The sequence below is a fragment of the Littorina saxatilis genome, linkage group LG4 (genome assembly GCF_037325665.1).
Source record: "Littorina saxatilis isolate snail1 linkage group LG4, US_GU_Lsax_2.0, whole genome shotgun sequence".
In the NCBI taxonomy this organism is placed as follows: domain Eukaryota; kingdom Metazoa; phylum Mollusca; class Gastropoda; order Littorinimorpha; family Littorinidae; genus Littorina; species Littorina saxatilis.
Window position 1 is genome coordinate 27,284,481 of NC_090248.1, and position 16,911 is coordinate 27,301,391.

General features: G+C 45.1%; 1 protein-coding gene across 1 annotated transcript in view; it reads right to left on the reverse strand.

The window, feature by feature from the left end:
* The window catches only part of LOC138964365 (ruvB-like 1), a 37,559-nt gene extending 21,459 nt beyond the window's left edge, over window positions 1-16,100 (reverse strand). Inside the window, exons 1-4 of the mRNA XM_070336298.1 lie at window positions 15,867-16,100; window positions 7,130-7,216; window positions 3,663-3,879; window positions 3,121-3,278 (exon numbers count right to left, since the gene is read on the reverse strand). Of these exons, the coding sequence (XP_070192399.1) occupies window positions 3,121-3,278; window positions 3,663-3,879; window positions 7,130-7,216; window positions 15,867-16,007 (603 nt within the window). The 5' untranslated portion in view covers window positions 16,008-16,100. The remainder of the gene's footprint in view (window positions 1-3,120; window positions 3,279-3,662; window positions 3,880-7,129; window positions 7,217-15,866) is intronic.
* Window positions 16,101-16,911: the final 811 nt, after the last annotated feature.

Genomic DNA, 16,911 nt, shown 5'->3' on the forward strand with positions numbered 1-16,911 from the left:
CCTGATAGCAAAAAATGAGATCATGCCTTTTTAAAAAGCTATAAAACCCACAAGAATAATATGTTTTAGCATTTTAAACAAAAGTGTGATTTATAACAAAACTTTCCCTTATTTTTTCAGTTGCTAATGAAAGATGAAACGCCCGACTACGTTCTCATCAACTTATTTCGGTGGTGCACTCGCCCTATCGCAAAAAGAAACAAGAAGAGCAAACGCTCGATCGAGTCACTTTCGCAGTTCTGAATATTATATGAGGCATCAGATGGACAGGAAGAAATTGCTATTCACAACACAATGAGTCACGTTCACATAAAATTTGAGCCCGGTCACTTTTATAGTTTCCGAGAAAAGCCCAACGTTAAGTTGTGTGTTGCCGAACAGAAAAGGCTAGTTATCTCCCTTGTTTTTCTGATAACGTTCGTAAAAGGCTACAGATGTAAATACTTTGATGTAAAGAATAATCCTACAAAGTTTCAATCACATCCGATGAACTTTGTCAAAGATATAAAATGTCTAATTTTTCCTTTGACGCTGACCTGTGACCTTGAAAAAGGTCAAAGGTCAACGAAACCATCGTTAAAGTGTAGAGGTCATTGGAGGTCACGACTAAACAAAATATGAGCCCGATCGCTTTGATAGTTTCCGAGAAAAGATATAAAATGTCTAAGTTTTCCTTTGACGCTGACCTGTGACCTTGAAAAAGGTCAAAGGTCAACGAAACCATCGTTAAAGTGTAGAGGTCATTGGAGGTCACGACTAAACAAAATATGAGCCCGATCGCTTTGATAGTTTCCGAGAAAAGTCCAACGTTAAGGTGGTGTCTACGGACGGCCGGCCGGCCGGCCGGCCGGACAGACTAACACTGACCGATTACATAGAGTCACTTTTTCTCAAGTGACTCAAAAAATGACAAAAGTTCGTTTGCATTTATTTTATAGAATTCTCGCGACCTGGCGAAAAAAATGTCGATGCACCTCTAGCCCTATGTATCTGCTAGTGGTACCGGTCAGTATCGTCCACAACCAACCACTCAAAACGACGTACTTTGCCGTAACCTGACCCTGGGGTCCGGAGCCAAATCGCCGACCGGATTTTTGAGTGGGCGTGGTTTGCAGCGAGAGTTATCTTTTCCTAGCTTGCCCCATGCATAGATGCTACACCAAGTCCGTATTTCACCACGCAGTGGCCGTTGTCGCACCACGTGCACACGGCCTGACCGGGAATGGATATCTTGGCGATACTGTCGCCAATGAGCTGGCGCCTTTCTTTCTTGTTGATAGTGACAGTCACTTCTTCTGACAGCCAGTTGGCTTTCCACTTGTTTTTCACACTTTGGTCGTCGATCGTAAGAGCTTCCACAGCCGACAAAACAATACGGAATCCAGACGCCATGATGCTACCTTTTTCACCTTCGGCGTTTGGAGATCGGCAGCCAATCAAAACAACCCACAAACCGCCATCGGTGAATAATTAAGCCCCGGCGATAATCGTCGGAGATCGACAGCCAATCAAACGCGACCCATGATACTACTATGGGTTCACGCGAGTGCTGGGGTGCGAATGCACTGACTTCAGACGCAGACAGCTTCAGCTGAACGGTTCATACCACCACCCCCCTCCCCCCTTTTTTCTCAACGAATTTGCATCGATCTCAAGAATGGTCTGTGAGCTAAGGAAAATATCGGAATTCCGATAAAAATCGGACCAGTCCCATGTCTGAGAAATAAATCTCTCGCCGAACGTGGGGACGAACTCACGCTGACAGCGGCCAACTGGATACAAATCCAGCGCGCTACCGACTGAGCTACATCCCCGCCCCAAAGTCAATGTTAATTCTAAGTTAACTAACCCAGAATAAAAAAAATGAACCTGTCTCTGTATCTCTTTTTCCTATCTTTATGTCAATCCACATGTGCTTCACATATTAGGATGCATTGTATAAAGCAGACTTGTTAGTGATTTCTTTTTAACTGCTTGAGCCAGGCGTATCATCTGCTGTACAATCAGAGCATCCTGCTGTCAAAAATTATTACCATAGGCACAAGCGCAACCATTCATAATAAAGTGAATTTATATCATGAGGCTTTTGTGTCAAGTAACTGTAACTGATTAAATGAACAAAATAACATCTCCATTCCTGACATTCACGCAGACCTGTTTACCCCCATAAGTGTTTTGGAGTAATGCTCAGCCCCAAAAATAGTAATCCTGGCACAAAAATAGTAATCATCCAGCATTCATCGCCAATTACAACGCATATGACAACTGTGTCTGCGAAACGCAATCCATCATTCACAAACAAAACACATCAGTCAGTTTTTGTAGTCATCATAAATTCAAAGAAGATCACATCAAAAGCACATGCATCACTGATTCTTTTTCTTTTGCTCGTAGTAGGCCTTTTTCAGTGTGCCAAGCGCTTCTCTACTGTACTTGCGCTTGCCGAATGAGTGAGGGCGAGACTTCACCACTAGAATAAGACTCTCCAGCGTCTCATCAGACAAGACATGATCTCTGGTCAGTCCTGTGCTCTTTCACCCCATTTTGCCATTGACAAAAACCAATGCCAAACATGTGAATTGATTAAAAAAAAAAAAAAAAAAAAAATTTTTTTTTTTTACTTTTTTATTTATTTATGAAAAGCGTAGTCTTGACACGGATAGCGGAATGGCGTATTTTTTGCAGAAAATCATAATAAATTACGCCAAAATCGTAAGGGTAAACAGGTCTGTTCACGTGTCTACAATAACAGCAAGGCGCTGGTCCACCTTTTGACTTTACATGACACAGGCATGGGAATTGAAAAAAGTAAAAAAGGCTGAAAATGTGTAAGTACTGTAAGTAATATCAAAGTCGACGGCGCAATGCGCCTAGCCTCACAAAGGGTGCATGCTCCCCCGGAAAAATTTTTCTCCAAAAAACCCAAATTGAGCAATTTGGTGTCATCTGAGCTCCAAGTTTGCCATTAAATTCAGTTTTCAGAACCATTTTTTCCTCCCCCATTTATTTTTTCGGCGGACCAAAAAACAATTCGGCATGCCAATGATGACAATGGTACAATTCTGAACAAGCTTTAAAACGACAAGCTGAAAAGCAACAACCACTGAACATCATTCTCACCTTGACGGCCCCACTGTTGGCCTCGATGTAGATGACGTCTCCCATCTCCGCCTTCTCTTTCTGCAGACTTTCGTAGATTGACGGATCCAGCTTCAACTGCTTGGTGCCTTTTGCCGTCTTCAGGCCAATTATCACGTGACTCACTGTCTTCCCATAACCTGTTTGTACAGATTTAAAGTGGGTTTTTTCTCTCAATTACTCTGGCTTGAAGATTGAGAACAACATCATGACATGTCTGGCTGAAACTGCTGGGTATCATTCAGGAACAAAAGTATATATCTTTTTTTCATAAGCTGCATTTCAGTTATACTTATAGAACTTTCTTTTTCAAGAGGTCTTTAACAGGGAGTGCTCTTGCATGCTTATACTGGGAAAGTTGACCTAACCCCTCCGGTTAATAAGTTTCTATGACATAGCTCCCACGTTTACTTTTAATGACACCAAGAGGCCTCCTTCTTCTGTTTTTGTAAGGCTACCAATCATGCTCTTTTGGGTGGTTGCCATAGACGGGTGCAACTGTACTAGTTAACTGTATAACTCACCCCCCATGGGGTTCTCTGTCTCCACTGGCGTCAGCTCAGTAACCTCCCCTTCGTACACCTCTTTCGTCTCCTTGATTCGCAGGCCGATGGCTCGTCTGAAGTTCTCCATTAGAACCTCTGTCTTTTTGATCTCTGTGGAGTACACTTCGCTTCCCACCATTGGACAGAAGGGTACCTTGCTTCCAAGCTCCTGTGCTATTCCCAAGGCTATGGCTGTCTGTTGAGATTGAAAAAGAATTTTGAAATGCTGGGAGTTCTTTCTCCTAATATTTCTGTTTAGGTCGACATCACTATCAGCATCACTATCAACAGATCTGCTATTCTTTTATCAGTTGACAAGAAAATGATGCCAGAGCACTTTGATTACAACAAATTAAAGGGCAGCTGTCGGGTTGCCTGATCTCAAAAATGCGCGGAGTCGCGTGCAAAAACGCGTTTAAGAGTTTTCCGAGTTGATTCAACTAAAGACTGTTGATTTGGTCCAGAAGAAGACACTTTCATCATTAGTTTGAAACCATTAAAATGCGTAAAACTTTCTGCTAGTTCTCACAATCCGCAAAAAAACGAAGCAGTTGGCAGGCCGAAACGACTCAAAATCCGCGACCGACAACTCTGTCAGCACAAGAAAGACGCTGCAGCGTCAGCCTTGCTGTGACGTCACTCGAGGAAGCCGATAAGGCCGCTGTGAAGTTTACAGTACAATGTAGACTACAGCTGGACATCTGTAATGCTGTACGCGTGATTGATTCTTGCACAAAGTAAAGTATTAGGATGGTAATATCTTCTCAAGACCCACGTTCACATTTTCTCTTCTTTGATCTGACCGACTGCAACCTTTACAAGTCATTTCTAAAGTGGTTCACATGCTGTTGCTACTCCTCCAGTCCACCCGGTTAAACCATAAAGTTGCTCAACCACAGACCCTCGTGTCCCTTGTCAGCAGACACTGTACACTTATGAAGAAGGTCCGCTTGAGGTGTCACACCAATTACCGTGTACGTGTGAGGTACTGAATTCAAGACAAAAGCCAACTCTGTCGGTGGGAAAATCTAGGAAAGAGATGATGATAATACATCTTCAGTTACTCACTCAAGTAGATAGACGAGATAAGATAAAGGGAAGAGAGACGGAGACAAAGATGAAACAGTGGATCTAGTGTGGAAAATGGGGGAGGGGGGTTCGGCCGCAAAAAATCAAAGATGAATTTGTCAAACTGTGTTTGTGATGGTTATCGTGTGTGTGTGTGTGTGTGTGTGTGTGTGTGTGTGTGTGTGATAACACGTATGTGTGTGTGTGTATATGTGTGATAACACGTTTGTGTGTGTGTGTTTGTGTGTGTGTGTGTGTGTGTGTGTGTGTGTGTGTGTGTGTGTGTGTGTGAGTGTGTTTGTGTTCCTCGACGCGTGACAATATCTGCCAATAAGTTGAACAAGAAGAGCAAACGCTCGATCGAGTCACTTTCGCAGTTCTGAATATTATATGAGGCATCAGATGGACAGGAAGAAATTGCTATTCACAACACAATGAGTCACGTTCACATAAAATTTGAGCCCGGTCACTTTTATAGTTTCCGAGAAAAGCCCAACGTTAAGTTGTGTGTTGCCGAACAGAAAAGGCTAGTTATCTCCCTTGTTTTTCTGATAACGTTCGTAAAAGGCTACAGATGTAAATACTTTGATGTAAAGAATAATCCTACAAAGTTTCAATCACATCCGATGAACTTTGTCAAAGATATAAAATGTCTAATTTTTCCTTTGACGCTGACCTGTGACCTTGAAAAAGGTCAAAGGTCAACGAAACCATCGTTAAAGTGTAGAGGTCATTGGAGGTCACGACTAAACAAAATATGAGCCCGATCGCTTTGATAGTTTCCGAGAAAAGTTTGTCAAAGATATAAAATGTCTAATTTTTCCTTTGACGCTGACCTGTGACCTTGAAAAAGGTCAAAGGTCAACGAAACCATCGTTAAAGTGTAGAGGTCATTGGAGGTCACGACTAAACAAAATATGAGCCCGATCGCTTTGATAGTTTCCGAGAAAAGTCCAACGTTAAGGTGGTGTCTACGGACGGCCGGCCGGACAGACTAACACTGACCGATTACATAGAGTCACTTTTTCTCAAGTGACTCAACAAAAACAGGGTTCAAGTGGAACAAAAGCAGGAGGGGGACAGAAGACATGTTATGAACTCCGTTTTTTACTGCGAAATTTTGGCCTGGGAGAAGTCACCCCATCCTAAGTTTCTCTTCACCTACCCGTGAAGTATGCTTGAGGGCTTGACTAGACAACCCGATTGCGCCCATTACACGGCATAAAGGGAGCACCGTTCAACCCGGCCGATTCCGCGGCTGACGTCACGCGTCCAAGGGAAGTAATTTTCGAGCGGGCTGCATTGACTCGGCCAAGAATGCAAACTTTCTTCGATTAAAGACATTGTAGCATGTCTAAAGTCTTCGGACTTGTGTTATCAAGCTGTCAAAATCACCAAGTAACTTTTAAGTATAGTTTCAGTTACATGATAACTCATTCTAAGGAACAGATTTTGAGAGCCACAACCCGACAGCTGCCCTTTAAGCCTGTTCATTACTTCAAACAATACGAAGATAACTGATGTCCTATAAGAAGATTGCCACAACAAAGCTTACACATCATTATAAACTTTTTTGTTACAAAAATTAGAACATAGTTCTTTGTATAGTTTAAACTTTGAATAATATCTTTATCATGATTGAACGTCTCGTCTACTTTAAGAGCTAGTCATGAGTGCCGGTTCCCAAGCCTGGGGGCTCTGTAAAACACAACAGTTTTTGTGTCACGGCTTATTACATTTACAACAAGAAGAGCAAACGCTCGATCGAGTCACTTTCGCAGTTCTGAATATTATATGAGGCATCAGATGGACAGGAAGAAATTGCTATTCACAACACAATGAGTCACGTTCACATAAAATTTGAGCCCGGTCACTTTTATAGTTTCCGAGAAAAGCCCAACGTTAAGTTGTGTGTTGCCGAACAGAAAAGGCTAGTTATCTCCCTTGTTTTTCTGATAACGTTCGTAAAAGGCTACAGATGTAAATACTTTGATGTAAAGAATAATCCTACAAAGTTTCAATCACATCCGATGAACTTTGTCAAAGATATAAAATGTCTAATTTTTCCTTTGACGCTGACCTGTGACCTTGAAAAAGGTCAAAGGTCAACGAAACCATCGTTAAAGTGTAGAGGTCATTGGAGGTCACGACTAAACAAAATATGAGCCCGATCGCTTTGATAGTTTCCGAGAAAAGTCCAACGTTAAGGTGGTGTCTACGGACGGCCGGCCGGACAGACTAACACTGACCGATTACATAGAGTCACTTTTTCTCAAGTGACTCAAAAAGGGCTAGCCTGTAGCTAACAGTCACCACACACAATTTTTGAACACAATAACTGACAATGAAGTGGGATTATACTATTATGCTGATTATACCTTCCCTGTGCCAGGAGGCCCTGCCAGAAGCACTGCTCGTCCTGCCATCTTCTTTGATCTGATCAACTCCACCACCACACCAGCTGCCTGTCATGTCAAACAAACAAACGATAAAATGACACAATCTCCCTGGTAGTGGTACATTAAGTACTATCCGTATTATTTAGCGCCATGTGATGGTGAGGTTCATCGTCACACTGATTCTATATTATACATACATGTATGGGTCATTCTCAGAAATGGTGGTCCAAAGTGTTACATACAAAGTAAAAAATAAAGTGTCAAGAAATACAAAATAATTGTTTTTACTATGAAGTCTATTGTTTGCTATACATAATAATGCAAAAATTAGACAAAAAGAGTAATTGGTTGCTGAATAAGAGACGTTTTAAAGTGTTGTATTTACGTGATGAATGTTGTAACATGGAAACCAAATTCCAACTTTAAACCACCTAAGCCTTCAATCCTTTGTGCATTTTTTTATCAGTTCTGCAGTATTTTTGTGTTCTACCCAACACATTCTAGTTATGAAAGGTAAGGACTTCAACTAATATTGGTAAAAAAATGACATTTGGAACAAAACTAAGGTGAATGTCGCAACACAGAAACGAAATGCTTGAACCACTTTCGGTTCCTGTGCGACAGATATGAATCTGCACTGTTTGGCCTTTCCTGCCGGCAAAACCCGTCTGACCCAAAATAACTACACAAAACACAATTCGTCAGAGTTTGCTGTATTTGTTGAAAGTTCCTGTTGCGTTCAGATTACCCATTTTAAGTACTTGATGAATGTCGAACATCGACGATCAGAGGATACGAAAACTTCTTGGCTGCTTTGTTCCGCTAAACTCGAAAATTTTTAAGTAAATTTTCATTTCATTAATATACTTACCCGAATCACATAAAAGCATTGACGCAGTCTTACATGCAAAAGGTCTGAAAAGGCTACCCGTCTTAAACAATTTTAAAGGGGAGCAACCCAACACAAAAAAGTGTAAACAGGCAAGGTAGTGACCATCTACCCAGGGAGTTACCTCCCATCTAGGGTTATGTGACGTCACTTCCCCCTGTAAACACCACATGCTTCATACGACTTAATAGACTAAAAATCATATGCGGGGTTGGCGGGAGGGCATACACTATGTGATTCGGGTAAGTATATTAATGAAATGAAAATTTACTTAAAAATTTTCGATTAAATTACATATTCTTACTCCGAATCACATAAAAGCAGATAGCTTCAACAAGGCGGTGGGAAAGAAAAATCCAACTCACTCTAAAAACCTTGCCAAAACCCTGGCCTGCTGCCAAAAGGTCAGGAAAAGGGCCCAGTGAGAAAGAAAAACTAACTCACTCTAACCCTTGCCAGGAACTGGCCCACTGCCAAAAGCAGAAAAGGACCTGAGAACCATCCTGATTGACAGTCGTGATGTCTCTCAGGCAAAAGTTGCGAAAGACACCATCAGAGAGCCAGAAATGTGTGCCCAGCACTTCTTCCAATCTCCTGGACCAAGCGACCCAGAAAGAGAACCCAGCCTTGGATTAAGCCGAGCCGAGTAGAGAGGGAAAGACAAGCTGCCCCCCCCCCCCCCCCCCCTTTCGGATGGAAGGAAATGCACATGCACCGAAAAAACGATCTATGCATAAGGTAGTCCGATCAGTGAGGTGAGGGACAAACCTCGCGGCGACCATAAGACGATCACGCCGAAGTAATCAAACTTAGGAATGGCGTGAAGCCCAAGTCGGTGAACCTCTTACTTCCGGCCGAAACTGGAAGCAGCTGTCGCGGACGACTGCTGACGTAAGTCGAAGCTCGAACCGGGCGTGACAGTAGCCTGTGCACTAGCTGGTGAACCTCTTACTTCCGGCCGAAGCTGGAAGCAGCTGTCGCGGACGACTGCTGACGTAAGTCGAAGCTCGAACCGGACGTGACAGTAGCCTGTGCACTAGCTGGTGAACCTCTTACTTCCGGCCGAAGCTGGAAGCAGCTGTCGCGGACGACTGCTGACGTAAGTCGAAGCTCGAACCGGACGTGACAGTAGCCTGTGCACTAGCCAGTGAACCTCTTACTTCCGGCCGAAACTGGAAGCAGCTGTCGCGGACGACTGCTGACGTAAGTCGAAGCTCGAACCGGACGTGACAGTAGCCTGTGCACTAGCCAGTGAACCTCTTACTTCCGGCCGAAACTGGAAGCAGCTGTCGCGGACGACTGCTGCTGAAGTGACCGGTGACCCAAAACAAAATGACTAAAAGCCAGAGTGTTACAGAACAGTCTGCTTGAAAGTAAATGAAAGAAATTCAAAAACCCCAAGTAAACTTCGTAGCCAAAAACCTGAGAGAGGAGATAAGCCACAAAGAATGACTCCTCCAACATGCATTGCCAAAGACAATGTCCCCTCAGGAAAATCTGAATGTTACTTCCGAGGCCAACTCAAGCGCAACTTAAGTTTGGACGAAACACCAGAACACGTCTGATCGCTAGAGAAAGACGGAGTCAGACTCTGCGAAAGACGCCCAGGACCAAGTCCAGCAGCTTGTGGCAAACTGAGAAGAACGGGGAAGCCCGAAAACGGGAGCCCCACTCAAACGGCAATCGTCCTGTCTCATCTCCTGCCTAAGATGAAATAAAGGAAAGAAAGTCGAAGTCCGAAGCCACAAGAACAGGGAAAACAACAACCATCCCGCCCACAGGTGGAATGGCTGTTGCACCAGCCGAGGCTAAAAAACCCTGGATGCCCTAAGGTCAGCCGCTGTTCCGAAACTCAGACGTACCTAGAAGCGTCTGTGAAAGAAACAACCTCTCCGGTAAGACCGGAAGTGCCACTGCAGCAGCCCGTGGCTGAACTGCTGTTACACAACTGAGGACTGAAGCTGTAAAAACCGAAGGACAGCGCTAGCACCGACCAGAAGAGACCTCAGCGGGTGCTCGAGCTGATGGGCCTAGACACCGTGAAAGGATCGGCTGACGCATAAATAAATATGCACTCATTAGATCAATGGGAGTCCCCCGACCTCACCACTCCCACAAACTATTGGCTGTGTACAGAGACCATCCAATGAAAACTTGCAAGGAGAAGACCCGCCCCGCCATCACCAAAGTGGAGGGCGGGGGGGGGGGGGGGGGGGGTGAGACCGGGGGCACTTCCTTGGGGAGAGAGGCTAGCCTAGGGCTGCCCTTCTCCCTGCCCAAAGGTGATCTAATTCTCGAGAATCAGACAGAGACTGCCCATTGGCCGCCTGCTGAAAACATCCCGAGGCCCGAGCCTGCTTCCCGTGAGGAGGCTAGCTCTGCTTTAACCCTTGTAGAGAGAAGTCAGAGATCCGCTGATCTCTAACCCACGGGATCTACTTTGCTCTCTGGTAAAAACACCGAAGTTCAAAAAGCAGATCCCTCTACTCCGATCAAAGCCCAGATGTCCCTCCTAGCCTGCTCAGAGACCTGAGCATGCGAGAGAAACAAGTCCTCCCTACACCCGACTGTAAAGCGAGGTGAAGGGAGGACAGCCTCTTTGTTCCTCGTTCGCCTTAGCCAGGCTGAACGAGTGGAGATGCCATCAGTGTCCTGACACACACTAAGCGTGAAATGTTTAGTGACTCCAGGAAAGAGCGCGAGAGCGCTCTGACGATCATCTCCGAAAAAGAGGCAAATTCCAAAAACTGACGTCCAAATTCCTCTAAGTTCCTGCGTTCCCATTAAGGTGTACGCGGAAGAGCAAGACGCCAGCAAAATCCGACCCAGCTTCAGCCAAGAGAACTTCCTATGACAGGAAGAAACAAAAGACGAAGCCTGAGTAGCCGAAGACAGCCGAGGCTGCGCGTGTTCCGGAACTGACCCGTGAAAACCGAGCAGCAGAACCGGAACCCGTGGATACCACTTCCGGTAGGAGATGGCCAGCCAAAACCTGCGGAAGATGGTACCCACATTGAAGGTGACTATCAAACCGGAAGTAGGAAAAACTCCTCCTTCGCGGAACGGAAGTCCGACATCGCTGAATGCAACCAAAGAGGAAGCCAATGTCCCTCCATAAAAAATCTGGAAGTAATCTCCATCGAGGCCTCGAGAGAAGCCGAGAGATTCGACAGAACGTGTCTGGTCTCTGGCTAAAGGCTGTATAACAGAATAGCCCAGAGACCTGACACTGACCGAAGTCACAGTTGCAAGTGGAAAGCTACTGAACAGGATAACCGGAAAACCGGAAACCCGTTCAACCGGAAACCGTCCTGTCTCACCCCTCCCATAAGAGGGTAAGACAAAGAGGAGGTAACATCCGAAGCCACCAGAACTGAATAGACAGTAGACGCAACACCCGACCAGTGAAGTGACTACCGTCCCGGCCGAGGCTGAAAGCCTGCATGCCCATAGGCCAGCCGACGTTCCTCACTTCGCTAACAGTGATAGGAAGGAGAACGATGCATCCGGACAAAGCCGGAAACGCAACAGACAAAACCGCACAATGCGGAAGCAAATGTTGCGTGGACTAAGGACAGAAGACCGAACGCCCGTAGGCTAGTCCGCGGTCAACTCCAGTAGAGACACACAGTGTAATCGCAAAGGAGGACCTATGCTCCCGGTAAACCGGAATGACGACTGTCCGGATGTCCGTAGGACGTATCCTGTTCCTCACTCACTGACCTCCGTATAGGCGCAGCAGGGGGAGGAACGGCAACTCCGGGCTGAGCCGGAAAAGCAACGGACGAAGCCGCATAAACGGAAACGCCTGTTGCGATGACTAAGGCCGAGGCCAGAACGCCCAAGGCCAGTCAACGGTCAACCCCAGCCATGACCTCTGTGAGTGCACGGGATGGAGGACCTTCGTTTTCGGGAAAACCCGGAAGCGCGACTCCCGAAAAGGGAAGCCGCCCTTGCCTATTCACAGCCGTGCACGCAATGCAAACAGGCTTAGAAAGAGCAGAAGATTAAGCAACGGACGAAGCCGCATACAGCGGCAGCGTCTGCTGCGAGGACTGGGGCCGGAAGCCCGGTTGCCCGAAGGCCAGTCCACAGTCGACACCAGCAGGGACCTTCGTGGGTGTGCCAGATTGACCTTCGCTTCCGGGAAAACCCGGAAACGCGACTCCCGCAAGCGGAAGCCGCCCTTGCTCAGTCACGGCCGTACACGCTGTGCGATCAGGCCTAGAAAGAGCAGCATATCCTGACTAGCAGGAAGTTTTGCAGTCGACACCAGCAGGGACCTTCGTGGGTGTGCCAGATTGACCTTCGCCTCCGGGTAAACCCGGAAACGCGACTACCGCAAGCGGAAGCCGCCATTGCTCAGTCACGGCCGTACACGCTGTGCGATCAGGCCTAGAAAGAGCAGCATATCCTGACTAGCAGGAAGTTTGCAGTCGACACCAGCAGGGACCTTCGTGGGTGTGCCAGATTGACCTTCGCCTCCGGGTAAACCCGGAAACGCGACTCCCGCAAGCGGAAGCCGCCATTGCTCAGTCATAGCCCTCTCGCTATACGATCGGAACTAAGACGAGCAGCATATCCTGACGGGCAGGAAGTTTGCAGGTAGTGAGCCTGCGACCAAGAACTGTTGCTCAAAAGAGAGCGTCCGGTGGCTTCACGAGAGCCAGTGGAGCAGTTCGACTTACCGTCCATGCCCCCCAAAGGGGCAGCAGACGCAGCTGAAGGCCCGCGGCCGGAAGCAGTGGCCGACAGGAAGCCAAAGAGTGGCCGTCACTCGCCGCCGGCGGAAGTACAACGCTGGAGACGGCGTGTGAAGCTGCACTCTTCCCTCCCAAACTGCGAAACTCTGGAAAAAGAGAGCAAAACAGTATAGACACCAGAGCGCCGCGCTCCGATGCCGAGAGGGAAAGCAAGAAGCAAGACACGTCACAGACGTGCTAAACTGCCCCCCAAATTCATTTGGGGCAGAATAAGTAACGGACAAAGCGGTTATACATGCTTAGTACGAAACAACAACAAATGCCAATGGTCTGAAAGACCAATGACACACACCTAGCCATGTTATCTCACCGTCAGACGCGCTGACGCAGACAACAGGCGGCAAAACAAAGAGTTACTGAAAATTAACAAGTCCAAAACGGACGAAAAATTTAGCAACTACAACAAACTTCCTGTCAAACTAATGACTAAACAAGAAGGGCAAAGCCCATACGACTCACATGCTTGACCTCGACCTTTAGGGTAACTAAACCTAGCAATGACATCATACACTAAGAACTGCTTTACACATTTTTCCTACCAAAATACATGTGACCTTGACCCAAGGTCAAGGTCATCCAAGGTCATGCAACACAAAGCTGTTAATTCAAGACATAGGAAGTACAATGGTGCTTATTGGCTCTTTCTACCATGAGATATGGTCACTTTTAGTGGTTCACTACCTTATTTTGGTCACATTTCATAAGGGTCAAAGTGACCTTGACCTTGATCATATGTGACCAAATGTGTCTCATGATGAAAGCATAACATGTGCCCCACATAATTTTTAAGTTTGAAACAGTTATCTTCCATAGTTCAGGGTCAAGGTCACTTCAAAATATGTATACAATCCAACTTTGAAGAGCTCCTGTGACCTTGACCTTGAAGCAAGGTAAACCAAACTGGTATCAAAAGATGGGGCTTACTTTGCCCTATATATCATATATAGGTGAGGTATTGAATCTCAAAAACTTCAGAGAAAATGGGAAAAATGTGAAAAATAGCTGTTTTTTAGGCAACATTTATGGCCCCTGCGACCTTGACCTTGAAGCAAGGTCAAGATGCTATGTATGTTTTTTGGGGCCTTGTCATCATACACCATCTTGCCAAATTTGGTACTGATAGACTGAATAGTGTCCAAGAAATATCCAACGTTAAAGTTTTCCGGACGGACGGACGGACGGACGGACGGACGGACGACTCGGGTGAGTACATAGACTCACTTTTGCTTCGCATGTGAGTCAAAAAGGAAGCGCTTACCAACTAACAAAGCAGAAGGCAAGTAAAGAGGTAAAATAAGGATTACCTAACCAAAATATAGGCCGTGCCACATTCGCCGTCAGCTAAGCTGACAAGCAAACATGGAGCCCCAAAATGCGTTACTGAAAAAATTTTTACAAGTCCGCAAAACGGACGAAAAGTCAGCAACTACAACAACATTCTTGTCAAAATAATGACCAAAATGGAAAGAGCTCACCAAACACGTAAAGGCAAGCCGTTAAGACGGGTTAGGCGGCCGGTGGGTGTCCTTACAAACACCAGCACTCAGCCACACACGGAGCCAAAAAATTCGACGACCTCTCTGCTGTAGGCTGAAATGTCGTATGAAGCATGTGGTGTTTACAGGGGGAAGTGACGTCACATAACCCTAGATGGGAGGTAACTCCCTGGGTAGATGGTCACTACCTTGCCTGTTTACACTTTTTTGTGTTGGGTTGCTCCCCTTTAAAATTGTTTAAGACGGGTAGCCTTTTCAGACCTTTTGCATGTAAGACTGCGTCAATGCTTTTATGTGATTCGGAGTAAGAATATGTAATTTAATTCGCACTTTGAGAGACTGTTTGCACTCGATATCCTTCCGACACTACATTGTCGCCATCCGCGGTGTGTAAGTTTGTGACAAAGCTTTGCAGGCTCGACAATTAAGTAAAAACCATCTTCAGTCGTAACGTAGGTCAGGAAACGACGCCATGAGTTTCAGCAAATGATATGATTCTGGTGTTTTCTGTGAATATTTGGCTGTGATTCAAAGGACTATTTTCTTGTTCGAACTTCCTGTGCGCCAAAGAGCTAAAAATAGCCGTGATGTGGCAAAGTCATGGAGCACATTGCTGTCCGATGTTCGCGCGTCGAGTCTGGATACGATGCGTTACGACATTCATAATTTTTTGTTCGAAGCCCGTAACTTCAAATTCAGCGTGAGTTTTTGCAAAGATGTGTTGCTACGTCCAAGACTGAACTCCTGACTGTCGATTGCAGTAATTTGTTGGTGTTTGCATGTTTGCATTTAGCCATGAGACTGAACATATTGTTGATCATCCTGAAAGTCGTGTAACGCTTCGGCGATCCGGAAACGGCCGAACTGAACTTCGCAATTGAAAAGCACACAAAAACAACACCAACGTATAGAAACCTTTTTTATTGACATACAACAATGCTTTAATGTCTCAGGAATAGATTCAGATGAAAAAAGTCGTGGTAGAAATAATTTTAATTTACTTTTTCATGATTTCAAATGTGTCACCCCTACTCACTCTCACTGGACCACCATTTCTGAGAATGACCCATATATAATAAACCTTTTCGGCATCTGAGCAGCTCTCGCAAGATCTCCACAAGACATGCTCTTTCTTATGCTCCGAAAGACGTGAAACTATGATCTTCGGCCCGTGCAGCTCTCGCAAGATACTTAGAAGTTAGATAGTCAACCAACATGCTTTGACTTTTGCAAGAGCTTGTGATACCGATACGGCGATAGAGTCTATTCTGGAAATAGCCAAGTCATAGATAAATCACACCTGACATTGTTCACTAGTACACTACACTTTTCACTTTCACTGTCTTCAGGAATGATTTTTTACCCCTCAGATAAATGAAATTACTTTAGCTGAAGTAGATCAAGCGAAATGACTATTGGTCAATGGGTAAGTTAGTAAGGCAGTGATAGACGGTCTTGAAATACTACATTGTTAGAGATACTTCTGCTCTTTGAAATCTGAAAACATGTTCTGGAATGATCAGATATCTTTCTGGAACTTTCCTGGCTTTCCTCTGGCATCAACTTACCTCCCTTGCAAGCTCCTGTCCAACCAAGCCGGCTGACGATTGTATTGCGTAGCCATTTTCATCCAGGCCCAAACCTTTCACATGACTATGTGAGGCAATGCGCTGGGCTTTGGTGGTACTTTTTACCTCTTCGATCTTCATCTTGTGTCTGACGATCACTTCTGCCCCCAAATCAACAGAAACACGCGCTCGCACGTTTTGACTTGCGCTGTTCTACCGTAAAGCGGACTTTTCCATTTGCGATAATGCGCGCTTTTATTCGGATTGGAATTTGGATTCAGAACTAAGCTGTGCCACATGTCAGAAAACGTCAAAAACATGAAAGATAAGGTCATTGGCACACGAAACACACGCACACACCCAAACAAGCACAATAAAGCAGCCACCACTCCAACTATGGATGTAGAGGTAAACATGTGTCGTTTGAAGGGACACAAAACACCAATAATACAAATAAAGCAAAAACAAACAAAGTAAACCAATAACATTAAGAAAAGATCATAAATATAAATGAATGAACTGACTGAATAAAAGAATCAACGGAGAATGTGGTTTATTGACGAATGAATCCAAACAATATAATTAAAATAATTAAATGATTTACTGCATGACCTTACAAAATGAGTCCTGTAATCCAAAGCAATACATGCATAAAATTATTTCGTTCTATTTTGTTATTTTGTTAAGATTTATGACAGCTAGAGTCCCATGATTGAATAAAAGATTACAGCAGCAGCATGAAGATTGTGTGATCATATTTGTTGCCATCATAGCGAAATGACTCATTCTGGAGTGAACTATGAATAATTAACACTCAGTCATTTGTTTTAATTTGTCACTGATTCTCTGTGACAATCTACTGGCCTATTCAATGCACACAGAGAGTAAAACAGACGAAGAGTTAAAACATATGAGAAGTGATGTGTACAAATCTTGGTCATACACATAAACCTGTGTGTGTGTGTGTGTGTGTGTGTGTGTGTGTGTGTGTGTGTGTGTGTGTGTGTGTGTGTGTGTGTGTGTGTCAGTGTAGGGGGGGGGGGTG